Source organism: Triturus cristatus, chromosome 1_2 (assembly GCF_964204655.1).
Source record: "Triturus cristatus chromosome 1_2, aTriCri1.1, whole genome shotgun sequence".
Taxonomy (NCBI): Eukaryota; Metazoa; Chordata; class Amphibia; order Caudata; family Salamandridae; genus Triturus; species Triturus cristatus.
In genome coordinates, this window is record NC_140580.1 from 946,295,237 (window position 1) to 946,322,347 (window position 27,111).

Genomic DNA, 27,111 nt, shown 5'->3' on the forward strand with positions numbered 1-27,111 from the left:
AAGGAGGGGAAAGAGAACGAAAAGCAGGAGAGGGGGGTTAGTGGAGGGAAGAAGTGGAAAGAAGAAGGCAGTGATGAGACGGATGGAGAGGCCCAAGCAGGGGAGAGAGGCTGCAGAGTGAACCCGAGTGGAGAGGCACCCGGAGGTGGTGGGAGGGTGAGAAGATGCAGACATGGAAGGCAAGGCGAGAAAGATGGAAGGTGGGGGCCGAGGGAGGGTTCTAGACGAGTTAAAGAGAGGGGGCTGGGAGGGGTCCAGTCCATCAGTAACTTTAAAAGTTGGTAGGTTGTCGTAGTGTCGAAGATGTTTAGCCAAATCTGTAGTCCCCATTCCCCTCTGTGCGCCTCTCTTCACTGGCGCTGACCCTAAATATATTTCTTAAAAGCGGCCAGTACACCCACTAAATGTGTCTCCGCGAAAGCCTGCTCACCTTTTAATCCACTGCTTTAAGAAGTGGAGTTCAGGCCTCCTTAACACATCCGGGTTTTACTGGCAGAGGGCGACAAAGGCCAGCAGCTTGGGTCGGCGTGCGCCTGGTTAGGGGGGTGCAGTCTCAAGGAGCAGCACGCGCTCATGCAAGGAAGCGCTGCGAGTACAATAACGTTTTAGGATGAAGACTGGGGCTTGTGAGCGCAGGGGGTGGTGTAAAGAGACAGTGGGTGATGGTGGGGTTTCTGGGGGGTGGGGGGCTTATGCTCGGAACAGCCGAGCTTGGAGGGGGGGGGGGCGGGGTGGGTTGGGTCTTGGCGTGGTTCAGGAGTCATTGGACCGCAGGGGTGGAATGGCGGCAACGGTCTGACGGTTTAGGACGGGGGGGGGGGGCAGTGTGCTCGGAGCGGCTGACTTTGAGCGGGGGCGGGGGTGGTATTGGGTTGAGATCTGGGTGCTGATCAACTTGGTGTGAGCGAACCGAACCGGGCGGCTGTCATGCTCTGCCTCCCGCTGCTCTTCTGCTTGTTGGCGCTGTGGTGGGAAACCCTGGGTGAGTGTCAGAGACCGGGGGTTTGCAGCACTCGAGGGGGACTTCAGTACAGGCTCACACGCTTCTCTTCCCTAAAAACGGACTGCCAGGACACTTACGGCCAGCCGGCGCGTGATCATCCACTTCCTGTCGCTGGGGTAAGCGCTACATACGGAAATGCCTCCGCTATCCCACAGCCCCATGTTTGCAAGCAATGGACTCACCGCAAGCCGTCCAAGATCCTAGTCAGCAAACCTACTAAAACCCATTGTTTAGATGTGAAACAAAGGGAGGGGAATCAGTAGCCGTTCTTGGGGTAAAAGCATGGAATACACTCCCCCGTCATCTCCGCCTTTGTGACGCGATACATACGTCGGATATTTAAAAACAGTTCCCACACATGTGCTGACATTAGGCTACATGGTGTTCATCCGGGCAGATCTCACAACAAGCACACCACCGCCTTTCTCCGAGGCACAGCAGAAAATGCCTCGGAGAAAGGGAGCGTCCTTTTCGGATTTGGGGGCGTGTTTTGCTGTTGTCTCCTCCCTGAGACTTCTCGCAAAAAACACGCCCCCCGATCCGAAAAGGACGGGGCTTCAACGGAGTGACTGGACCTCTTCTCCAGTGGCTGGCCAGCATTTAAGAGGCCAGCCAATGGAGAACAGGAGAGAAGAGGGGCGGGTGCAAGCCCCTCTTCTCAAAGACATTAAATCTCCGGACTTCCGGTCTGCCGACCGGATGGTCCCGAGACCTAAAAAGTAGTGACCAGACCCTGCTTTCAGTCTCAGAACGTGTATTTTTTCTGTGCCCTTCCTGCTTAAAAAAACAATCAAAAGATCAAAGATGTTAATCAAGCTTTATTTGGCTCAGCTGTTGGCATTATTAGAGCCTGCTGCAGAGGGATATACCACTTGTTAAGGCCCTGAACCTCAGTTAAAGGCCGAAGCCCCAGGTGAGGACCCATGTAACAAGGAAGAGGGCCTTTAAAAACTGGTATAGCCCAAGCAGAAGTGCTATAAGGCTATTATACCATTTCACTCACTGGGAGTAGAATGTTTTAAATTAAAAAGGGAGAAACAGAAAGAAAAACATTAGAATGTAGGAGAAGAAGTCTTATAGGATCCACTATTTACACTGAGTCACTCCATTGTCTTCAATAGAGCTCCCAACATTCCAAAGTTCTAATGTTATGTTATGTTATTTATATTTAACGCGCACAGCTACTCCGAAGAGTGTCCCGGCGCGAGCCTAGGAGAGAGTGGGGACCAGATTAAGTGAAAAGAAATGTTTTCAGTTTTTTTTACACAGAATAGGATCCTGAATGCACTGAAGAGTGACTGGCAACGAGCAACGAGTTCCAGGTTAAAGCGGCTTTCAAATCAAGGGAGCTGCCACCCATCCTTTGCAGACGAAAACGCGGAACATGCGCCAGGAGTTGAGAGGAAGAGCGCAGATGTCTTACAGGCGTGTAGAAAGAAAAGCGCTTTTGTTTATAGATAGGTCCAGAGGCATGAAGAGCACGATGTGCTATAACTAGGGACTTAAATGTTATCCGTTCTCCTACGGGCAGCCAGTGTACGGCGCGCAGATGTTGTCACATGCTACTTCTCGCTGGAACATTGAGATGAAGTCTGGCAGCCGCATTATGAACAACCTGGAGTTTGTTGAGCAGGTATCCCGGGATGCCAGCATACAAGGCATTGGCATAGTCCAACCGGGATAAAATCAGGGCTCGCGTGACCGTTTCCTTAGAGGCTTTAGGAAGCAATGGAAGGAATTTTCGAAGGCTTTTAAGAATCCCGAAGCAGCTCCCAGCTAACTTCTTGATCTGGGTCGCAAACGTGAGATTCTCCTCAAACCAGATCCCAAGATTCTTGGCGGGCTGCCCCGTTGGGGCTGGCATAGCAAAATCAGACGGCCAGAGTGATTCGCTGAACGGAGGAGGACATTTTCCATACAGGAGGATTTCAGGCTTCTCCTCATTACATTTTAGTTGTGCGGAGGCCAGCCACTGAAAGACCTTGGCTAGACAGTTTTTAGCGGAGGAAGTGGAACACTCATTTTTCCCCCATGTGAACAGAAGCTGGTTATTGTCCACATAAGCAATTATTTTGGCCCCCAAATCCTCCGCCAGTTGGACCACGGGAGTGACATAAATGTTAAAAAGAAGGGGGCTCAGAGAGGAACCCTGTGGAACCCCGGTGAGCACCTTCTGGGGTGAGGAGGATGAAGTTGCATCCTGTCCTCCAAGAAAGAATTAAGCCAGCCCAAAGCAATGTCAGATATACCAATCTCGGCAAGTCGGGTAAGCAGCAACGAGAGGGGACAGTGTTGAATGCTGCCGATAGGTCAAGCAAAATCAAGGCTGCCCTCCCGCCGGCATCCAAACAGTCTCGGATGGCCTTGGACACTTCTACCAACGCTGCCTCTGTGCTGTATGAGGCTCTAAACCCCGACTGGGCCGGATGTAATATGCCCCTGCTTTCAATGAACTCAGTCAGCTGTTTGGTGACAACTTTTTCACACACGTTTGCAACACTGGGCAAAAGGGAGATGGGACGGTAGCTATCTGGGCTCAAGGGATCTAGTGACGGCTTTTAAAAAAGAGGCAGAATCTTGGCCTGCTTCCAGGCGGCTGGTACATAGGCCTCCTGAAGGGACATGTTAACAAGTCTATTGACTTCCGGGTTAACAGTCTCTGCAACGTCAGTCAAGAGTCTGGTGGCACAAGGGTCCGAGGGAGAGCCCGATTTAAGACTATCAAGAATTCTGAGCGAGTCAGGCAGGTCAATGGGACCAAAGGCAGAGAGAGAGTGAGAGGGAGAAGCAGGTAGAGCCCCCGATGCCAAGGATGCATCAGTGTCCCCTCTCCAGGAGCTGAATGATGCTGTATCATGCAAATTTTATCCATAAAAAAATGGGATAAATTATCACACCAGGCGGTAGAAGAAGGAACCGAACACAGTTGGGCTTTAGACGACATAAAGCTCTGAAGAATGGAAAACATTTCCTCAGTGTTATTACTAGCTCAATCGACTAGCTGAATCGATACGGGGCGAGTAATATAGCCTTACAGCCCACCACAACAGGCTATTCCAGCCATTGGAGGCCCGCTCCAGCATTAGAGTCTTTTAACATGGGAGCTTACCTTTAATGGCCAATATAGCCTGCTATGGTGGGCTATAAGGCTATTAAAATATTCTGCCACTAGAGGGCAAAATATCCCAATTAAAAAAAGTAAAGACCTCCCAGAGACCAACTGGGATAAAACTCATTGCAGCTTCCAAGCCTTTGTTTCACAGCTGCGAGTGTTTAACAGATAACAGCCGCGTGCAGCACCACAGCTATTAACTGCTGAACATTCACAGCAATAGCTGTGAAAAGAGGCTGAAGTCAGCTCCTGGTTCTGCCTGGGCTCGACAAACCTGCTTTTTCTTGTGCAGCTCAGCCAGTTAGACCCTCCTTCTGAGGCTCCAGTGACACTGTGAGCTATGGGAGGAGGGAAGGCTCCCTTTGAGCCCTGCTACACAGGGTCTGCCTTTCCCCTTCCCCTGCCCAATCCAGTTATGTTGGAGAGGCAAGGGAGGCGAGAGGCAGAGGCTGTGTATTAGAACTTTGTTATGTTTAGAGCAGCTGGCCAATATCAGCTTTGCTAGGCCGCTGCTGTTCTATGGTCTTCAATGGAGATCTCAACAGACCAATGTACTAATTATAGATAAAGACCAGTGCTGATGCTCGGTGCAACCGGCTCCCTTTATATGCATTTCTTTTATAGTCTAGTTCGGATTTTTAAGGATTTGTTAAAGAGATATTTATACTTCTTGATTCCCTCTGTCTCTTGAGATACATTTCGTGGGACTGTAAAACTGTCATGTTAAGTTTTGTGTTTCTGTAATTCTGGCGGATGGCACCGTACTCCGCCTGCAGATCCTGCTTGCGATCAGAGGGAGCTTTCAAGTCGTTACAGGCACGTTTACTCACTCGTTCAGTGTATATACATTGTTATACTGTTCAAAGTACAGGATAAAGGAACCTGTTATGGATCAAATGATTAAATGTTATCATTTTAATAGTTCAAACATTTCTTGAGTTAAGCAAATAATACATCCCCTGTCTGTGTGCCCTTGACGTCTCTCAGGTATGGCAGCTTACTAAAAAAAAACATTTTAATTCTAAATACAAACCCCCCCTGCACACTACAAGCATTCTTATTACGGATAAATGCACCCTCTCCAGGGCGTCTCTGACTTGAGGGCCACGGCCTCACGTGGAGGTTGCAGCAGGTTCCCTCTCAGGTGGGTTTTCCTCTCCAGAAAAGCTTCCTTTGCGCAAGTATTCTGGGGATGGGGGTGGGGGAGGAGGTCTGGGAGAAGGAAACTGCACCTTTCCACCTTCCTCCAGCATCTTATTTGTATTCGACTGATTCTTCTGCTTACAGTCACCTAGAGCGTTGCTCGACTCGGCTGAAGTCTCTGGATACTCTTCTGTCTGCTGGTCTCTGCCATCATTCCAGACTTCTGTCCCTTCTTCAGGGGTCTCTGTTCCTTCCTCTCCATTAACATCTTCAAGTGAAAAATGGGAGAAATGACAGGTTTCAGTGTTCAATCATCCAGGAGCCAATGTACCAGATGAATACAGATACATTTTGCCAGGTCTACCAAGGCAAAACATTTATCACACCTTTTCCACAAATACAACAAGGCATGCAATATGTTTTCAGGAGCCTCAGCTATTATCATGCGATATAATGTGTAGAGGTATGAACCCCAGGGCCGGCTTTAGGGCGGTGCGATCGGTGCCACCGCACCGGGTGCTGGCTTCCTGGGGGCGCCATGTTTGAAAGTTTATTATGCTTTTGAAGCACCTGCTGCAGCTTTTCTTTCCTCCGCAATTACCAGGCCTCACATAAACGTCAAGATAACTCGTGTGATTAATTATCTTCCTGGAGAGAGATCAGCATTTTGTATAGTTGAGGTTTTGACTTAGGTGAAGTTAGTGCAGAGGGTTAATATGCCTGCTGCTAAGTGTACCAAGTAGATTACAGAGTGCGTATGATGTAAACAGATCAGCAGGTTACTGCTTTCAAAAGAGACATCCTTTTGTTACTTGCTATTTATAACTTAAATTCCTTATATAGAATAGTGCGCTATTAACTTTCATCCTAGAACTGCATACAGACTGCAAAGTATACATTATTAGAACATTGATTAATGTTGCAAAAAGGGTTAATTTGGCTAGAAATCGATTCTTATTATTAAAGAAAACTCCCAACTATGCTGTTTCTTTTTCGACTCTGCGTTTGTGCTTCTCCACACCAAGCACTCCTAAATTATACTGCCTACCAGTATGGATGACATGTGACTCCTACATTTTCAGTCCTTTGGCTTATGTAACATTTCCTAAACACTGATTTACACACGTATGATTGATTGTCTCTGTGTAATGTGTGTGTGATGCAAAGTGCTCGGACACCCTACACTGGTATGAGTGGTGCTTTATTACTAATTCAATTCATCTGAAAGAGTGTGTGGTTATGGTGACTGGTCACTGTTAAAGGGTGCCAGTGAGAGAATCCGTGGTGGAGGTGGTCATTGGGGGGGCGCCAACAAACATTGTCGCACAGGGCACCACCAGCACTAAAGCCGGCCCTGATGAACCCTTTCTCATTATTCAGGATGTCATGCCCTAACTTGGCTGGAGTTGAATGTGTGTTTTGCTTTCATTCATTTCTGTAATGAATCTGTGCTGATGGCTTGCAATGGAGGTGTGGTATCTGTTGTGTTTCTCCGCTCCACCGTGAGTCAAATGGAAATGACGACATTTTTGTAAGTATAATAGAAATTTAAAAGTTCATTTAAAAACAGTTAAGCAGTCATAACTATGGGCGAAATGTTTTGCCCCCTTACACAGAGAACACATTCTGGGTCACAATTCAGTCCATCGTTTTTGCTTGTAATGCCACCTCAGACAGGAACCAGGCATATGCAAACCAGCCATTGTCCTGCTCAATAGGAACAGTCCATCCCAAACTGCAGGCCAGTACCCCTCGAGGAGGAACAAAAGCAAGCCTAGACTGGGTCATCCTATTTTGGCTCGGTCAGTAGGGTGCAGTTTTAGTTCTGTGGAACAATGAGCACGGGACCCATGTCTGAGCATATCCATCACACTGAGGGCCTTGCAGTGAGGAAAACAAAAATTGCCATGCGTGAATGGACCACAATCCCGTCTAGCATTGTTTTGCCCACCATTCCATCCAGCGGCGGTTTCTTCATGAGGGCAAAGCTCCCCTGCCCGCTGCGAGCCACACAATGAATGACAATGAAATGATTTCATTGACATTTTATTTTCAACACAGCACGACTCGCAGCAGCCACCTGCCTGCCCCCAAACCAGGAGAAATGGGGGGCACGTCCTGACTGTCCTCTGCTGTTGATTGGCAGCATGGAGGTCTGGCTAGACACTGAAAAGTACGCATGTCAGTTTGGCCGGCTGTCTAACGACGACCAGCCTGACATGCACACTTTGCAGCTCTCCACTCATCTGTCTTAGACAGCTGGGTGGGGAGCAAGCATAGGCCTCTAGGGCCTAAAGGAGGCTCAGTGCAACCCACTCCATCCAACCCCAGCGCTCCTCTAATGCTGGTTAACAGCATGAGAGCAGTGTCTTGATTGGTTAGGGGAGCTCTTCTTGCCAAAGACTGCAGGAGAACACCAAGGGGGATGAGTCGTAGCTGGTAGGTAAGCATAACTTACTTTTATTCCTATTAAATGTGTAATGCATGTGTTCGTGTTGGGCTTTTGGAGGGAGGGGTTGGGTGTATTTGGGCTTTTGGATGGATTTTTTTTTAGTTTGGGCTTTTGGAGAGAAGGGTTGTTAAAATTTGTTTTTTTGGAAGTGGAAAAGGCACTTTGCTCACCCCACCAATTTCAAAAGGTACCAGCTCAAACAGGAACCCCACCAGGCAGGCGTGTTTTGGTGCCTGGAACTCCTCCTTCAAGCTCTGCTGACCTGGCAAGCCAGCAGGCCAGCTGATAGATTTTAAGGTGTGGTCTAGGGCACTCTCCTGATTGTTGTTAATTAACTGTTAATAACATATTCGCTAATCACATTCTCCATGTATACTGTATCCTCTTCAGTGATATGGCACAGACATTAGCAATATTCATTTAAAACAAAAATAATAACCATCAAATGTAAAATATTAATCATGAGTATATTATTTACATTGAAGTGTATATTAAAGAAAGTGCTCTGCTGTGCACCATAGAGACTACTAAATACTTAAACTTGGGCAATACTATCAGTAGACTGACAGCAAGGACTATAAGCACCTGGAATGATTGAAGCCTGGTCCGCATGTACTAAGAAGGCTTTGGTACAAGTGGTCACAATTTGCAAACTGAGTTTTATCAAATGCAATGGTGTTTTGTGACACGACCTACATACTAATAGGTCGGTTCGCAAAACACTCAATCGATATGGGTCACAATTCAACCTACCTCATGAATATTCATGAAGTAGGTTGCAAATTGCAGTCCACTATAATTATCTGCCATCACCGTGTCTGTGATTGATTTTAAATAAAACAGTATTAAAAAAAAACAAAAAAAAAACCCAACACATTTTCTTTACGAGGAGACAGCATGCATTTGAATAAAAAAAATGAAAAGATTTACAGACTTGATTTTAGACTCAGCAGTGGTACGTGAGCCCACTGTGTTCTGGCAAAAATGTTTTTGCCAACATTCACAAGGGGGAAGTCATCCCTTCCTGTTTGTGAATGGGTTACCACTACCATTGTATCGCTGGTAAAATATAAATATTTTGTGATTGCATTTTGGTCGCAAAACATTTATACATAGCGTAAGCAATTTGTAAGGGACTCCTTTAATACACCCCTTACAAAATACAAATTCGGAATGGTTTCCTAAACCATTTAACAATTCAGAAAACCTGTTACGAATCTTTAAATGGGCTTAGCATATTTGAAAAGGGTTTTAGTATTCACAAGCCCTCTGATTTACTGGAATCAGAACGTTTGTGAGCACTAAAACTAATTGTGCATGGGGCCCACTGTGATTTAGATACACATTCAAGAAGACTCTTTATTCCATGATATCTTCTGGAAGACTTGTGCAAGTCAAGTCACGTACATTGAGAAAACCTCTGTTTCCTGCTTAAGAGTGCATCCACAAAGTGCAGCTTTTCCATTCAGGTGACCCTATTTGCTTGCATATTTAATGGTGACTAGCTTGCAGCAGGGATGTTGACCCTGTACCAGAAACCCCTTTATTTGAAATTACACCTGGGGATAAGTAGACACTTTCCCATACCCACCAACTAGACCACTTGCTACTGAGGTTGAGGAGATGCATTGTAAGAAGGCCGGACAGGTGAACTGAAGATAACATGGATATGATCATGAAAGGGCACATGTGCAGGTAAAACGGGATGCAATCTGATCAGACTGTTTCCCTTCTCAACATCACAAATTGCACAAATATGCTTGTTGGGGGAAAAACATTAGCCTGGGTTACATGGGACTTAATGCCATTTTGGACAGAAGGGAGTACATCTTTTGGTTTTCCTTGCAATCCAAGCATTCTAATGCAGTTCAAAAGCCATCACTACATAACAAAAAACACTGCAAAGGAGTTGCTAGCTCATCGCTCGAAGAGAACATACCTGGACCCACTCACCCGCCTATGTTATTCAATCGGAGAATGTAAGCAGTTCTAAATCACTACTGTAAAATGCATTAGAGTTGTAAACTGATCCTGAGATCCAGGCGTCTATGCCACTAGGATATAGATAAATAGCTCTAAAGTGACTGCGGGTCTGACTTAGAGTTTAGTGGACAGGGTATTCCATAGCAAAAGTGATTGAGTATCCTGGCCAACAAATCCTCAGGCCATCGGCCTCTTTAAAGACGGGTTTACCATAAGTATTCTGTTAACGGAGCTCCCATTCCCTCAATCATTGCAATACTTCCTCCGATAGCCAGACGGAGTAGGGACAGTCGGAGGAAGGACATTTCTTTCCTGTCTGTCTCAGAAGTACAGGAAAAAAATCAACAATGACCCTCAAAACCTGGCAGAAAACTTCCAGGGTGTGAGTGTGTTCGTTTTTCGTTTTTCGAAAACAAACTCCCACTTTGGGAATTTGTTTGATTTGTTTGATTGCCAGCTGTCTTGGCTGACAGTACCGTCCATAAAACTTTTCCTGCATTTATGGTGGTTCCTGTCAACGTAGAGAGATGTCCTTGGGGCCTGAGGACATCTCTTAATTTGGTGGACAGGATGCCCATCAGGGTGACGAAGTATCTGTCGCCCTGACAAACATGAATCCGTCCTCCAAACTCTAAGTAGAGTATGCAGATGTACTGTCTTGCTGCACCTAAAGCTAGCGGGCCTTTTAGAAAGAAAACATAATACATGTAGACATTAGGCATGCCAAAACCCACCTTCCTACTCTTTGATTTCAGTCAGTCTTACCTTTAGCTGAGAAAGCATCAAACAAAGAAAACAAAGAGATGCTGGGTATGATTGAAATCCAAGGCCCTGTCAAATGGCAGTGTCCTCCAACAGTACAGGGTATCTAGTTCTGATTGAACAGGCATTGTAGGATTCCGAATGAAATCTAGTTTGAGTAATGTGATCAATAACAAGAACATCAGACACTGTATTCCATCCCAGTCCACTCATAATGAGGGTCTAAACCCAGAGATATCATTCCTGGCAATTCTCAGGTTCCCCATTACAGGGAATATAACTGTTCCCAACTTTAGGTGTGAGGAGACTGACTGGAAACAGGGATACCAATTCCCCACACCTGAATCAGGGGAACTCCTGTATACCCACAATTAAATTCAGCCTCAAACGCCACTTTTCCTCATTTAGAACAGTGAAAATCAGAAATACTGAAACCTTTCCTAATTTATAAGTCTTGCCTGAGATAGCACATGCACTGCCGCTTGTAAGACATTTTGTTACATTAAAGGGAATATATGTCGTTACTACGCATTCCGTTGCAATGCATGCCTTTACCACGCATGCGTTACAACGGAATGATTTTTCTACGCATATCCTTTACCTCGATTATTCCTTTACCACACATTTTTTTTTGGGGGGGGGAAACCCCCCCAAACCCCTTTTTTTTTGTGTGCCTTTTTCTCACGTCTTCGCCGACACTAAAAAAGGACTGAATCGGATAAGGAAGAAGACGTTCCGTGATGACGTTGCTTGCGTGGTAAAGACGGTCGTGGAAGCAATACGCGTTGTAAAGACGTTTACGAGGTAAGTGTACCGTTGTAAACGTAATGCGTAGAAAAGCCTTCGTGGTAAAGGCTGTTTCCCCATTAAAGGAGCTTGGAGCCCACCCATTGGTTGGTTTCATCACCACTCTAATTTTTGTGCTTCTTTTTAGTCAGTGAATGCCAGCTTTACTTCCTCTTCTTGTGCTGGTCCTAACCCTGTGCATGGACCAAATACTGCTTTCTTTCGGTGCTCAGTTTCCTTCCATTGCTCGTGGGCTATTTGGAGGTACTTTTTTATTTTAGTTATCACACTCCATGTGTTTTCAGGTCATCTCCCCCAGCTCTACATTGTTGCTGCTTCGTTGTTGCTACTTGCTCCATTGTTATTGTCCGTTCATTGTTCCTTTCCCTGTTGTTGTTGTCCTGTTGTTTCTTGCCTCGTTGTTGCTAGCCCGTTAATTTCTTGGCCTGTCTGTTATTGTTACCCCATCGTGGCTTACCTTGTGATTCTTGCCCTGCCATTGCTTGCCCCGTTACTGGTTTCACAGTAATCCCTGCTCTCCTACCCTTTTGCTTACACCGCCCAGCATTCTTGTTACCGCCACCTCACCCTCTCTCACGTTTCTGCTTGGCCTGCCCTCCTCACACTTTGTTGCTTAACCAGTTCCATCCCGCCAGGAAAAACAAGCATTTGCAAAGCCACTAGGTCTCGCCTCTGAGAGATCTTATGACTTTGTCAATGTTTTTTTAGCTATGTTGTACAGCAGCATGATTGCTGTGTACCATGTTCGAAAATAAATTTTAAAAAAATTAAAAAGGCGCTATGACATGGTCATCACTGGCTGCACCAAAGCATGTTTTTTTCTACTTTCAACAACACTTCACAGCAGCAGCAGCAAAAGCCAAATAATAGAGTTGTACTACTGTAAAAAATGGCTAAAAAACATTGGCAAAGTCTATAGATCTGGCATAGGCGAGACCTACTGGCTTTGTCAAAGTTTGTTACATCTAATGGAAAACAGACATATTGTATTCAGTGACGTAAAGCAAAATGATGGGCCAACCATGCAGAATGTGAAAAGTGGCCCAAAGTCTCCCATATCTCACAAATATTCATAGGCTTTGGGCAGAATGGAGCCCCTTTGAAGGGGTTGGGGGTCCTTGAAGGGTTTGGGCCCATCCTGTGCTAGAAGGGCTGCAGGGGCCTGTGTTATGCCCCTGGTTGTATTAAAAAAAGACTTCGAGTGGGCAGTGTGTCATACCCTTTCTTGGGGTTCAATGGCTTTCGTGTCTATCTCTGTTCACAGCTTCTGATTCAATGTTCTTCCTCCATATTTTTGTGTTTGTCGAACTCAAGAAACTTTCATGTCCCAGCATGTTTTGATTGGACAATTTGTATCATTACACTGCTGACACTAGAACCTTTCACTCAAATGCATGAGCCACTATTTTCTCTCCCTGCTCCCCTACCTTTCTCTGGATTCCGCTACGCTCCCCTACATCCACCTTAAGCTCCACCGCCATTTTACTGGTAAATCACCATCTTTATATGGAATTTTAATTGTTCGAAGATGGCCACCCCACATGCATGCCATCATTTCAAGATTTTTCTTTATTTTAGAAAATCATTCCAAGACAGCCTCCAAACATGAGTGCACATGCACAGTAATCATGTGGGGGAAGACAGGACAATCAAGCATTGGCAAACCAAATGGTGTTTCAGGAAAGACCTGCTGACTATGCCAATGCTTGTTTACATAGGAAGTTGAAGAAGTCTACTGAAAAAAAGTTAACAGGAACACGTAAGCATTATGTTCTTAATTTGGCTGTTACATTGTTGCTGACAGAAAGTGGAGCTGAATGTTACTACATGGTATTTCTTTTGCAGTAATTTGCTTTAAGCGAGCACTTGTTGTCAGCATGGCAACACATACTGTGCCACTAGATAAAGAATCCCACTAATTTTATGATAGGGTTAACGCAGTGACCATGCCAACAGTGCTCATTTTGGAGGAATTCTCCTCTAATAAAGAATGCTATTAAAAGGGCAGTGACAATGTTGTGTAATATCATGTCATACTGCAGTGACAACTGGACGCTTACTTGCAAGCAATGCAGCCTGGCAGTGTGAGGGCCATTTTACCTTCTCTATAGTAAAGCTCCTATTGGAGATTGTATGTGGATTGTATAGTTTGGGAAAATGCTGTTCATGGCGCCAACCATGGAAATGGGGAGGAAGATGACATTGCGGTCACAGAATTACCTGTTAAAAAAGGTCCAAAATAAGGACAGATTTACAAGACAGGGCTGAATTGTATGACTTGCCAAATGCACATATTTTGCAAACATACAGCCCAGAGACTCGTGCAATTTTACCTACTTTCAGGCTTTTGAATGTGGAGTCGGAGCCACAGTGCAACATTCACACTCATTGCACTAAATTAAAGGTAGCCAGGGGTAATTGCCAAGGTCGGATTGGTAAGGCGGGCACTCGGGCAATGGCCAAGGGGCCAGTATCCAAGTTGCAGCTGAGGGCTGCTTTTTTGGACAGCCTGGGGGTCAATTTGTGCGTTGTCTGTGTTGTTCGGATGCCGCAGGCGGCTCAGTGGGTGCCTGAGTGGTCTTTCTGGAGGCAGATGGGAGTCTATTACCTCCCTTTTATCAAAGGACAGAGGTGTCACTTCCTTTCTCTCGCTGGGCCAGTATGCATATTGAGCGGGGGCAGGGGGCTTGAACAGAAGTGGCGACACTTGTTTTCAGATGTGTTTCACCAGTGTAAACTAATCTGTGCATTTTTTCATCTAAGTAAAGTTAAGAAAGCATGCCTCTGTCAAAGACCCCTCCTTCTTTTTATGAAACTTCGCATAAGCAGTGTTTTTGGGGAAAGGCAATATGCAAATGAGGACCTCTTTTTTTTAGCAAGCTTGGGCCGATTTTTAATCCCAATCCAACCCTGGTAATTGCTGCTATGTCTCACCCACCTTTCGGTACCCCTGACACTGCCGTAGCTTCCAGTGTCCTAGCTATATGTTGTGCCACCTGTGGCGGTCCCTGTGTTTACCGCCCAGTGGGCATATGTAAGGGGGGTGCAGGCGATTCCTACAACGGCTGCCCCACACAGCTGCAGGTAAGAGGGGGGTGTAGGCCACAGCCCACTAAACTCATGCCGCCCGGGGCAAAAAACGCCCCCCCCGCTACGCCACTGCTTGCTTCCACTGTTCTTGAAAGCCGTGAAGATAGCAGTCAGAAAAAATAGTAACAATGGTCTCTCATAGCTAGCGATGGCTGTCCCACAGGGGCGTTTGGGGCAGTATCCCATCAGGCTTGGAAGAAGGATGCGGTGACACTGAGAGGCTGATCTAGTGCTCTCCCACTGCTATATCTGGCAGTAGAAGAGCAGCAGAGCAGTGTTTAGATCCACACGGGGCATGTTAGGAAGGGCAACTTCAATTTCAGCCTAATTTCGCCCTGACCAGCTCAGACTGCAGCCTTCAGGTCACTGCGTCCTCATCTCATTGGTCAGCCCATTACATGGAAGGCACAATCTGCCAGGAACCCATCTAAGAAGCTATAATTCATAATATGCATAATCAGTTTTTAAGCCCACATTTCTCTTCCTACAGTTGTGACACCCAGCATCCCAGTACCACATACCAGCCTCTGACTTCACAGTATCATCTTCTTCCACTGGCTTCATCAGATGGCCTGTGTGATTCTCCTCCTCAGAGAACTCACTCTGCATATCCTAAGAGTATGAAAAACACACATATGGACTTTAGAATAATTTATGATCAATTGAAGGAAACACCAAAAACACACTAAACCAGTGGACGGGGTAGGGGGTATGGCAGAGGAGCGCAACCACTGTTCGTGCTTTTTATTTCTCTCCTTGTTTGCTAGTTTTGTTTTACACTTTTACCCGCCCATCTGCTGAGTGTGATACTTTCCCCACTTCCTCCATTGCTTCCCAACCCCACTTTACTTTTATTTTGTTTTCCTGCGTAGGCCAGGCTGTTACTGCTGCCGGGTTACTCACTTTCCCATCTATTGCTCCATGTCCCTCCCCAAACTTTTTTTAAATATCGCGTTTTGAGTATTTTTTCCTACAAGAGTCAGTCAGCTGCACACTAGTGCTGAACTGCTCGCTTAAACGTACAAAGCTCTCCATCCATTCCGTTGCAGCATTTTTAAAATATATTTTTTCTTCCAGGGCCTAGACGATGTAAACTACTACAGGGCAGCTTGTTTCTTCCTTTTTGCACTCCTACGCATCAATTAAACTTTTAAATGTACCATTCTAAATTGGCCGCATGGGAACAGTAAATTAAAGAAGGCAAAATGGACAGTGGTGGCTTTTGACATTTGAAAGTGTTAGGCGTAAACTTTCTGTCAGAGTGCACCGCGGCGAGCGAGCGCGGCGAGCAAACCTGAACATCTAAAGGGGGTTCTGGGTGGGTTCTCCCCTTGAGAAAATTTTGAAAAAAGAGTGGGTAAATGGTGCATTTTCAAGCAAATTTGAGAAGCAAGAAGGTTAATAAAGCAATTGTGAAAGTGCAGTTATTACATTAATAAAGGAATGACACATAAAAAATGTAGATAGAAATGTTTCTGATGCTAGGTCCTGCCAGCGCCAGACACCCCTGAGCAATATACACCCTGTGTGCCAGCAGGGCCTAGCATCAGAAACATTTCTATCATTATGTTTTTGATGCTAGGCCCAGTGCTGGCACTCAGTGTGTATGCTTCTCAGAGGTGCATCACGGGTGGCAGGGGCTGTAGATTCAGAGTGAGAAAAAATGTCTGCACCAGTCTGCGTTCTCGCTCTATAAACACTAACACTCTCTGAATTGCAGAGTCACTCTGCACTTTAAAGAGTGTTAATGTTTAGAGTGGGAACGGTACCCGAAGGTAATTAAGAACTGCTTTTGATGAATGCGCACATTTGCTTTGTGCAACTGTCCTTTAATTGTTCCAATTGCCTCTGAGGTAGTCTCAAGGCGATGCTCCGCCGGCACACTTTGGCGCAGTGTTCCTGCGGGGCTTTCGTGGGGGTTGCTTTTCTTCTATGGGTAGTGCTTTTGTGTATTCAGCGGAAATTAAACACAAGAGCACAAGGGTCTTGTACCCTGACAAATAAAATACTTTACAGTATTCAGTGCACTCTAGTGCTGTGACAGTGCTCTGACTAGGCCCCTCCGGTCCTGGGTAGTGCCCGCCAGCCCTAAAGAGAGGGTTCAGTACGCTCCAGCAGCAACACAGAAACACAAGCACTCCTCGGCTCCCTGGAGACCGCTACGTGCGTCATCAAACACCTACGAAAATCAGCAGCGGTCCATATCTATAATATCCCTGCTGCGAATGTGACACTTCTGCAATACTTTAATGTTTCAACAAACTCGATTTCACACACAACAGTGCAGTGTTTCCGTGGCACAGCAGCATTATCAGCAGTCTATAATAACAACTAAACTTCTCATGTTTTGAAAGTAACAATGATTATTCAAGTGATTAGAACCACATTTTTCAATATCCATAATAGTTTTACCAACAGTAGAATCTGCAGGAAATGCAACAGAAACTAGCAACTCATGCACCATCTTTAAAAGCATTAATCCCGTTCCAATGGAGGACAACTCAAGCTATGCGCGCCAAAACACAGTGCTCCCTTCAAAAATATAAAAGAGAAGTTGATTTTCAAATAACTCACAAAATCTCAAATCTGAGACTTTCTGGACCACACAAGAAAAAAAAATCTAAATTGCACTTTTGAAAAACTAGTTCGAACCCCACTCGGAGCGCACATAAAAAACATCCAAGAGCAATTTCACAGATGATGATTGATAAGAGTCAGGACCTGTGGGGGGCGTGGCTTGAGCGCCAACGAAGATGGCGGCCAACCGATAGTGCTCCGGGCTGAGATCAGAGGAGCCGGCAAACTTCAACCGATGGAGCGGCCCCACAGCAAGTCTTGACAATAGAACTTGCTTGGGGATTATTTCCTGCATCGGAAGACATCCTTATTTTGCCGCGGTAAGCCCGCATTACTTCAAAATCCATCTTTGATATGCGGCACACTCCGTGAACGGACCGCAGCCGCCATTTTGTGCTTCTTAATAGCGTTTTTTGCCTCATACAAATGACGCACTGAAGGAATTATTCTCTACTCTGGAAAATTACTATTATTTTACAGCGGTAAGCCCACTTCCTCTCTGGAATGTGCAATGATAGGTGGCACACTTTATGAATGACCTAAACCTATTATCTTATGCTTTTTTCTGCGTTTTTGCCCCACGCAGCAGTCTTCCCTCCTATAATTTACCACTCTGAATGGGATATATTCTATTTTGGAAGATACTTATTACTTTCTATGCTGAAAAAACCCACATCATTTCTAAAAACCAGCTTTTACATGCAATACGCTCAATGTCTGAGCTGCAACCGCCACTTTACGATCTTCTGAGTGTTTGCCTCACGCAGCGTTTTTTTCATCAGCAAAATGCAGTTTTGTTGACAAACACTTCTTCAACATCAACCATATTTTAAGTGCTGAATATTGTCTCATAATTTAACTATTAACTTTTATATAGAGCTACTATTTCCACTCTGGACTTTTTGATATATCTACACTTTTTATTGTAAGTTCCTGGCATTTTATCCTGCAGTTCCTTGTCTGTATTTCTCTCTCGTGTCTATGGGAAGAACCAGAGGTGGACGAGGTAACGTTTAATCTAACATGTCTACTTCTCGGTCGAAATCTACCATATTGCCTACTTCTAACCCATTTTCGGTCCTACAAGACGACATGGAAGAGTCTGCACAAACCAGTACACCTCATCTCAGCGAACCGTCGTCCAATATGTCCTCCCTTGTGCCTGCTTCTGGATCTCCTTTCTCTCAAATCAACATTAAAAATACACCTAAAACAAATACTTCATCATTATTACCCACTGTCAAATGAGTCAAAAAAGATCCTCCTACACCTACTATCTCTCCTCCGCCTCCCTCAATAGAACTACTCCTGGATGAAATACGGGCTCTTAAGCCGTATATGGAGGAAACGAACACTCGCCTACAAGGCTTGGAGGATAATTGGTTCTCACTTCAAAGTAAAATCATTTCTATGGAAAATCAAGTCGAGTCACTGCAAGTCCCCTCACGGCAAATTCCCCCTATGAAGGCAGCAATTTTACAACTTCAGAAACAAGTTAAAAATCTTGAGACTCATAGTAGACGTAACAATCTACGTATTTATGGCTTATCCAAAGGATTGGAAGGATCCAACCCTTTAGCCTTCTTTCAGTCTTTTCTCCCCCAACTGCTTGATATTCCAGAATCTCCTCCATTGAACATACATAGAGCTCACAGATTAGGTCGTCCTCCCTTTACTTCTTCACCTCAACTCAAACCAAGAGGTATAATACTCTACTTCTTAGAATATACTGACTTGTTAAAAGTTTTTCAGGCAGTCAAAATCAAACGTCGTATTTCCTGGCAAGGTTCACAGCTATTTTTCTCACAAGATTACGCCCAAACCACTGCAGATAAAACGGAAAGCTTCCTTGCAAAGCGACCAGCACTATGAGATTTGAATGCCAGATTTGGTTTGATACACCCGTCTCTTTAAAGTGACTTATAAAAAAAAACAACCACATATGAAGATCCAGCTATGCTCCAACATTTTCTTGAGAACTGCAGAGAAGAATCTGTGGACTTTACAAGATCGTCCTCTTCATGAGAATACTATTATTTGTTTCTGTTTTAAATATCTCAGTCATGTATTTATCTCATATCTTCCTTGTTAATGACAGATTGAACTAATTTTTTCCCCTCTTTCACATGTCTTCCATTCCAGGTGTCATCTCTCTCCTGTTCTTATCCTCCATTGTATAATATTGTCTAAACCATGTGGCTCCTCATGATTTCCCCCGGGGATGTTTTGCTGGTTTCGTCCTGTTGCCTCAACACCCTCCACCCATGTTTGAGTCTCCGGTATGGTTTGTTGTCCTTCTTTTACCTTTGTTCTATATTTACTTCCTCTATCCTTTCCTATCTCTCTCCTTTGTTCCCCTCTCCTCTTTTCCTTACTCTTTTCTATTTCAACATCATTTTCTCTCTGTTTCTAACTTTTTTATTGAAAAGCTGGTTACCATATTTTTCTTTTTATGTATTATGAATTATTTATTAAATTTTTGCTTTTGTTGTAATATTTTAATAGCTTTATTTTATATGATTGATTAATGACGTTGCGTGTTACCTCTTGGAATGTTAAAGGTTTGGGTACACATATTAAATGACAACGGGTACTTTCCCATTTATCTAATCTTAAATCAGACATTGTGTTCCTACAGGAATCCCATTTAATAGCTTCAGAAACTCTTAAACTTAAGAGATAATGGGTAGGACATGTTTTTTCTTCTCCAGGCACTAGTAAAAGAAATGGTTCTGTAATTCTTATTCATAAAAAACTTAAAGTTTCTCTTCTTTCTCAAGATTCAGATGATTATGGTCGATGGCTCATTGTTCACCTTAAAATCAATGATATCCCTATTTCTTTATTTAACATATATGCACCTACTAAACCTGACAATACTTTTTGGCCACATATTTCTTCCCTTTTGATGGCCATTGATACACCATACGTAATTTTTGGTGGGGATTGAAATTAATTGTTGACCCTTATATTGATCGTTCATATCAAACATCTTTATTCCTTCACCCATGCATCAACATTTTACCAATCTCATTTCTCACAGATCCCTCGTAGACTCCTGGGGACTCTGCCACCCACAACTTCGTGAATACACCTTTTTCTCCCCCACGCACCTTTCACAATCACGCATAGATTATTTATTTGTTTCGAAAGCTCTAACACAATCTATCCTACAAGCAGACATTGGATCCATTCTGATCTCTGATCACGCTCCTGTTATATTAGACTTAGAATTACTTCCAATTACTAACTCTAATAAAAGATGGGGCTTTAATAATTCTTTATTAGCTGACCAATCTTTTACTTCCTCTTTTGAAGATTTCATTAATGACGTTTTTTAAACATAATTTATCCTCTGTTTGATGCTTTTCTATTGTTTGGGATTCCTTTAAAGCTTCAGCCAGAGATTTCATTATTTCTTATGTCGCTAAGAAGAAACGTCAAAATTCCCATAAAGCAAATGAACTTCTTAAATCCATTAAATTATTAGAATCTCTCTACACATCATCCAATTCTATAGTGGACCTTAATAATCTAATCAAGGAAAAATTTAAATATAATAAATTATCCACAGAAAACGCTTCCGCCTACCTTCTCCGGGGCAGTGCCCGCTATTATGGTGGTCAAAACAAAGCAGGCAAGCTCCTTGCTTCGTATCTCAAAATTAAAAAAGATTGCTCCAATGTTGATTATATACTAAATTCTACCTCTGTCCAAATAACTAAACATCCAGAGATCCTAGAGGAATTCAATAAATAATATACTTCCTTTTATACTCCTGAATCTTCTCCAAATCCTATAGATATGGAAAATGTCCTTGCTTCCATACAAAAACAATTCCCCTCAGATATTGATTTTTCTTCACAAGATATCACTATCAAAGATATCTCTCAGGCCTTAAAACTTCTTAAGACAGGGAAAGCACCCGGCCCAGATGGATTCCCTGTGGAATTTTACTCCCCTTTTTCCAAAGACCTTCTTCCTTACCGTCTCTCTTTGTTTTTACATTTTATTTCTCCTAATACATCCTCTGGCACCTTTCAAGATGCTCTCATTTGTTTAATCCCTAAAGAAGGGAAAGATCCTCATTTTTGTAAAAATTACAGACCGATCTCATTAATCAATTGTGATTATAAAATATTTGCTAAAATTCCTGCTCTTCGATTGGAACCTCTCTTACAATCCCTCATTTGTAAAGAACAATCTGGCTTTATTAAAGGACGGAATATCTCGGATAACACCCAGACTTTCTTTAATATATTACATAAATCTAATAAATATCCCCATTCGCTAGCAGCCATCTCTTTAGATGCAGAGAAAGCTTTTGACCGTATGGACTGGTCTTTTATCTTTCATACTTTATCTTGGCTTGGCTTCAGTCTCAAATTTATTTCTTATATTTCTCTATTATACACCTCACTCAAAGCCTTTGTTTTTGCTAATGATTCTTTTTCTAACTCCTTTACGTTACAGAGAGGAGTTCGCCAAGGATGCCCCCTTCTTCTTTTCATTCTAGCACTGGAACCATTTGTAGCTAAAATTAAACAAAATTCTAACATACATGGTTTTCAACATGACAACCTTCGTGTTAAAATGAGTGTCTATGCTGATGACATTCTATTATTTATATCCAACCCAGAATACTCTATTCCAGCTTTCATTGCAGGAGTCAATACTTTCTCTTTACTTTGCGGTAACAAACTAAACCATGATAAATGTGAAATTCTGCCATTGAATATTCTTTGTTATAAACAGGATTTTATCTCTACTAATTTTTCATGGTATTCCCCAAAAATTTAATATTTAGATCTTTGGTGTGCTTCCTCTATTAAACAACACTTTCCCTAATATATGAACCATCTCTTCTCTACTTTATCTACTTCTACTTCCAAATGGCACCCTTTATACTTATCCCGGTGGGGTAGACTTGACACCATTAAAATGATGCTTGCTCCAATTATGTTTTATATGATTTTGGCTATCCTTCTTCACCTTTCTGCATACTTTTTCAAAAAAATGAATTCTATCCTTTCAATATTTTTTTGGAATAAGAAAAAACCATATAGGTCTTTAATTAATTTAAAACGTCCCGAATCATAAGGTGGAGTTTATTTTCCAAATTTTCAACTCTACCATAAAGCTTTCCTTCTTAAGCAACTCTCCGAATCTTTAAATGATTCTACTCCTAACCCCTCCCCATTATGGACAGATCCAGAAATGTTTTCTTATCTCAGTTTTCCTTTGCTGAATCCCTCACATTTACTCATAAATCACGTTTTCTATCTTCACCTATGCATAATACTGCTCACAAACTATTTAATTCTTTTATGTTGTCACATCTCTCAGCTAAAGACCGATTTCTCAACTCATCTATCTGGCATAATAACCTTCTTAAAATTCAAAATAAACCTATCTTCTGGAAAGCTTGGCGGGACAGTTATACTCAAACGACTCTTTCCTTACTTTTTCTGATGCACAATTACTATATAAACTACCAAAATCTTTTTCTGTTAAGTTTAATTTATTGACTCAACATATAACCAATTCTCTACTCTTAATATCCTCTACATCACGCCCCTCATCTCCTCAACGCAACATTCTCCCCATTTTAAGTGACCAACCTAATGTCTCATCTATTTACAAATTCCTCACTACGCCCATTGAACATAGACCTAAAACTCATACAGAACTCCAATGGGAATCTGATTTCCACACTTCATGGCCTATAACACTTTGGAATAAATTGTGGTTGAAACTCCGCAAAAACCTCAAGCTCAGCAAGCACGACACAAACACTTTTCTTCACATATAATCGACTCACGTTCACACCAATGTCTTTATCTAAATTTCAACCCTCACTTTCTTCAGTTTGCTGGTCTTGTAATGCTTCCCATGCAGACTTATTCCACATGCTCTTTTCTTGCCCTTCTACACATCAATTCTGGTTGAAAGTATGGTCTCAAATTAGTACCATCTGTCATACTCACTTCCCCTTTTCTCCTGCAGCTATATTTTTTGGTACATTATCTGATCATTGGCAAACCCTCTCTCAAAACATGGATATTGTGGATTTATTACTTGCAATTGCTTTTGAACAAATAACGAAAAATCGGAAACATTCCACACAACTTTCTTTTCAATCTTGGTGGTATAGTGTATGTTATAATCATCGATTGGATCATGCCTATGTTTCTCCTATGTCTCTACTCCTGAAAAGAGAACGCATATGGTGTCCTGTGACTATTTACTTAGACACTTCTGCATAAAAACATACCCAACATCATCCTTCGTCAGAAGAACTTCTCAAACCACCATGAAATGCTTATAATGATATATTGTTTAATTATATTTTATTATTATATACATTTTCTCCTTTTTTCTTTTTTAATTGTTATCGTATTCCATTTTACAACAATTATTTCCTATACCGTTTCGATATCTCTTATGGAGTATTAAGCTTTTACCTTTACCTGTATTTATGCAACTACGTTATGGATATCTCCCTCGTTTCTACCCTCCCTGCCCCCCAACCCTTTTCCCTTCCAAATATTATCATAGCAAAAGTTATGTACGCAACTATTTTCTATTTAGTGCTTCTTGTTCTATTTTTCATATGTTTTAGCTCACTTAATATTTTTCATTGTTTTCTAATACTTATTTCATTGCTTGTACTTGGTTGCATTTTTCCAGCAATAAAATGTATGTTTAAAACTGAAGAGTCAGGACCTGTGAAGATCCGTGCTTACACTTGAACACTCAACTGTAGAAAGTCTACAAGACTGGCATATGCTTGCAAATGGAGGTTTGAGGTTATGGACATGAACTGAGGTGTGTCAGGAGCGTGGCAGTAAGAAATGTGTGGAACATCCATGAACTGTCATTTGCTAACATTTGAATGGCCATTTCCAAACGACACGCTTCGAATTGTACTTCACACAACACTGCGGGACTAAATGTACCCAAGTTTAGCGCCATGAAACCTTTTGGTGACCGTGCGCTTTATAAGTTTTTCATAACATAACATAACATAACAATGGGTTTCCAGTGTTGAAAACAGACGGGACCAGCCACAAATATAATTAAAATAGCCAAATGTGTTAATGCTCTTATATTTACAAAACATATGCAATCTGAGGCAAACCGCAGGAGTAAGAATGCAGCACTGACATAAATCTAACAACGTGCAAAGAGGTTGGTTCCGGGTACTTTTAAATATCCTCACAAAGTCTGAAATCTAGCCAAATCCTAAGAGTTAGCCATACAAAAAGTATATTTCAGACAAGAAAATATTTAATTCACATTGTAGTTCATTTTACCACTGTCATTGTAAAAGAATAGGAAGATTAAAACGCGTTTTGCTAGGCCGGCAGACACTGAAAACCTTTCCCCTGAAGGTATACACTCCAATCCCCAATGGAACACACCGCCAGCACCAGAGGCTGAGGTCCCGAGAGATGGTGCACACATTTTTTTCCCTGCCATGTGGTGAAATTGCTTTTAAATAGGAACTTGAGATATATTCAAAGACACAGACACCTGTTTTGCGAAATCCTAGCTCACAAACAAAAAACAAAACAACACCAGCAGCAACCACACGCTAATTTTAAACCTGCAAACTGAATTCACAGCTACACTTTCAGAGTCACTTGGAAGCCTAAAATTGGGGCTAGAATACAATTTATTCCGTGGGTAAATGTCATCAATTACAATTTCAAATTAATCAAACAGATTTGCTAATAACCTATCACACAGTGACTACGTATTAAACAGCACAATCAGACGGAATACATCTCGACGTACCCAGACACATAAACCGACTTGGCTCCAAGGCAGGTTTGAAGGCATAGGTTCTTTCGGGGAAACATCGTTTACAACGCGGGGATTACATCGCGATGCCATTACATCGCGGTTTTTACAACGCAAGTCGTTACAACGACTTGCGCTAGATGGCGCTCTAGGACAAGGAATAGTATAATTTACTATCCAACACCTTCCCTACTGTACGTAGACTGGAGTTGGAATAGTAAATTATACTACTCCTAAGTCCTATTTCTTGTCCTAGAGCGCCATCTAGCGCAAGTCGTTGTAACGACTTGCGTTGTTAAAACCGCGATGTAGTGTACCGCGATGTAAATGTATGCGTTGTAACGTCATACATCCGTTCTTTCGTGTTCCCCTGTTGGTACGTGGGCATAGCGCATCTTGACACAGGCGAGCATGCGGAGCTGGTAGCTTGGATCCTGTGAAATGCACCGTTAATGTGATGTCATTACACCGTATTGCCGCGCTGGTTAATGTAATTGAGTTGCTGTGTGCGAGCAATGATCCATAGCGTGTTATGGCGCTGCAACACATGACATTTAGCAAAGGGACGTGTATGCTACCTGGTTATCTGCATGGAGAGCGTTTGCAGCAAATACCAGGGGCCAGGCCACGAGGCAGGAGGCTAATGAATTCGATGCTGGCTTTATTGGACAGGCTGGATTTATAACAACAAAGCGTCCCCGCCTAATGGATTAGATTGGCAAACAGACAGGTTGGTTGTTTGTTCTAGGATTAAATCCTGTCACCCCCGTGTGAAACCATGCACGAGATGGCACCCCGCCATTCCCTTTCTAATGGGAAATTATTTATAAATCATCTCCGCTCTTTTTTGAGCTCAGAGTACATCACCGCTTATGCACAGTGACACTTAGACAGCTGAAGCTAGGCCCCGCCCCCTCCTTATCCGAGCAGGAGAACTTCTAATGAGGGTGATTAGCTAAAGTTATACATTTGGGAAGTAAATAAAACCGAAATCCAAAAACAACAGTTGATGGACAGAATGCAGAACAATGTCATACATTCACCCCAGTACAGAGATCTGGGCCTAAATCCATTGTTTTTTTGTTCACCATGCCATTCCAGTTTGAACCCAGCCATATGCAAATCAGTCTTGACCCTGTGCCTCATGGGAACAGTCCAGCCCGAACTGCAAGGCCAGCATTCCGTCCATCATTTGTTTGCTGTAGTAAATAAAAACACCCGTTCTGGGAGTGCTTCTCTGCAGTTGCGGCTGCAATACTCGTGGAGGGGGGGGGGGGTTTGTGCGGGGGTTGTGGGGGGTGGTGAGGGTCGCGCAGGGGTTACTCGGGGAACGTTAAAATAAAAGTGAATGACAACTTACCTGACCGGGTCCGCACGGCCTCTACTCCTGGGCCGGGTCCCTCGCCGCCTCTGCTGCTCCTGAAGAGGAACAGCCATGCTCCCTCCCCTCCTGTAACCAATCACAATGCTGAATGGCAGTGTTGTGATTGGTGGGGAGTCCCAGACGGCACCCATTCAGGCACCAGTAGGGACGCCATTTTCTCTATGTAGGCTGAGAAAATGTAGAGTGAGCATGACTGCTTTGGTCGGCCCCAGGGCCGACCAAGCAGCCAGGGCACTCAGAGTGGTGCAGGCCATTCCTACCGGTCCCGCCTACCTGCCTGTCCCCAACCAGGCATACCCTCCTGCCACCCGCCCCCAACCAGGCATACCCCTGCCTTTTGCTTTCTCACAGCGCGGGAAGCAGAAAATAAAATGGTATTTAAATACCAATTTATTACAGTGAGGCGGCGCTCCAACGCCCTAATGGAGCGGCCGCCACTGAAATGGCGCTGGTGCACCACAATGCATACGTATGCATTTATTACTATGCTTATGCTTTCATCGGTGACCATATTGGCTTTTCTTTAATAGACAACGCATTCCAAAATGAACATGCATACATCCGCCTATGTTGTCATGCAATAGCAGCCATTTTGGAATCTGACCAAGGCCAAAAGGCAATAGCTAACCCTTTTGAAAAGGGAGACCCATTGCCAATGCGTGTCATAGTTCTATCAGGCCTAGTTTAAAGAAACTGGTGTGCGATAATCACCCAACAGGCACAGTTTACGCGTCTAGCCGTAGTAACAGTAATCTGAGGGACCAGACAACGTTGTCTGAATATTCCTGCAAATGACGAATTGCACAGTGGGTGCACATTCTATTTTCTGTAGGGACTAAGAAAAAGTTATGTGCCTGCTGCAATAGCTGGCCATCATGTTTCTTAAATGCTTTCAAATATTTAATTTTGTTATCCATATAGAGTCCAATTTAGCAATGAGTTGCAAAGCAAACTAATGTTAGATTCTTACAATTTTGTGCTTCTTAAATTTT

At 43.4% G+C, this 27,111-nt stretch overlaps 1 protein-coding gene across 4 annotated transcripts in view; it reads right to left on the bottom strand.

Moving 5' to 3' along the window:
* Nucleotides 1-27,111, bottom strand: part of C1_2H9orf43 (chromosome 1_2 C9orf43 homolog) — a 285,830-nt gene that overhangs the window by 59,297 nt on the left and 199,422 nt on the right. For 3 of the 4 annotated variants that reach the window (XM_085609948.1, XM_085609945.1, XM_085609950.1), the window contains 2 exons: nt 14,874-14,964; nt 5,024-5,526 (listed from right to left, as the gene is read on the bottom strand). In XM_085609948.1, coding sequence (XP_085466074.1) covers nt 5,228-5,526; nt 14,874-14,964 — 390 coding nt within the window. In that variant the 3' untranslated portion in view covers nt 5,024-5,227. Of the gene's footprint in view, nt 1-5,023; nt 5,527-14,873; nt 14,965-27,111 lie in introns of those variants that run through there. The other variant, XM_085609947.1, reaches the window with a different exon arrangement.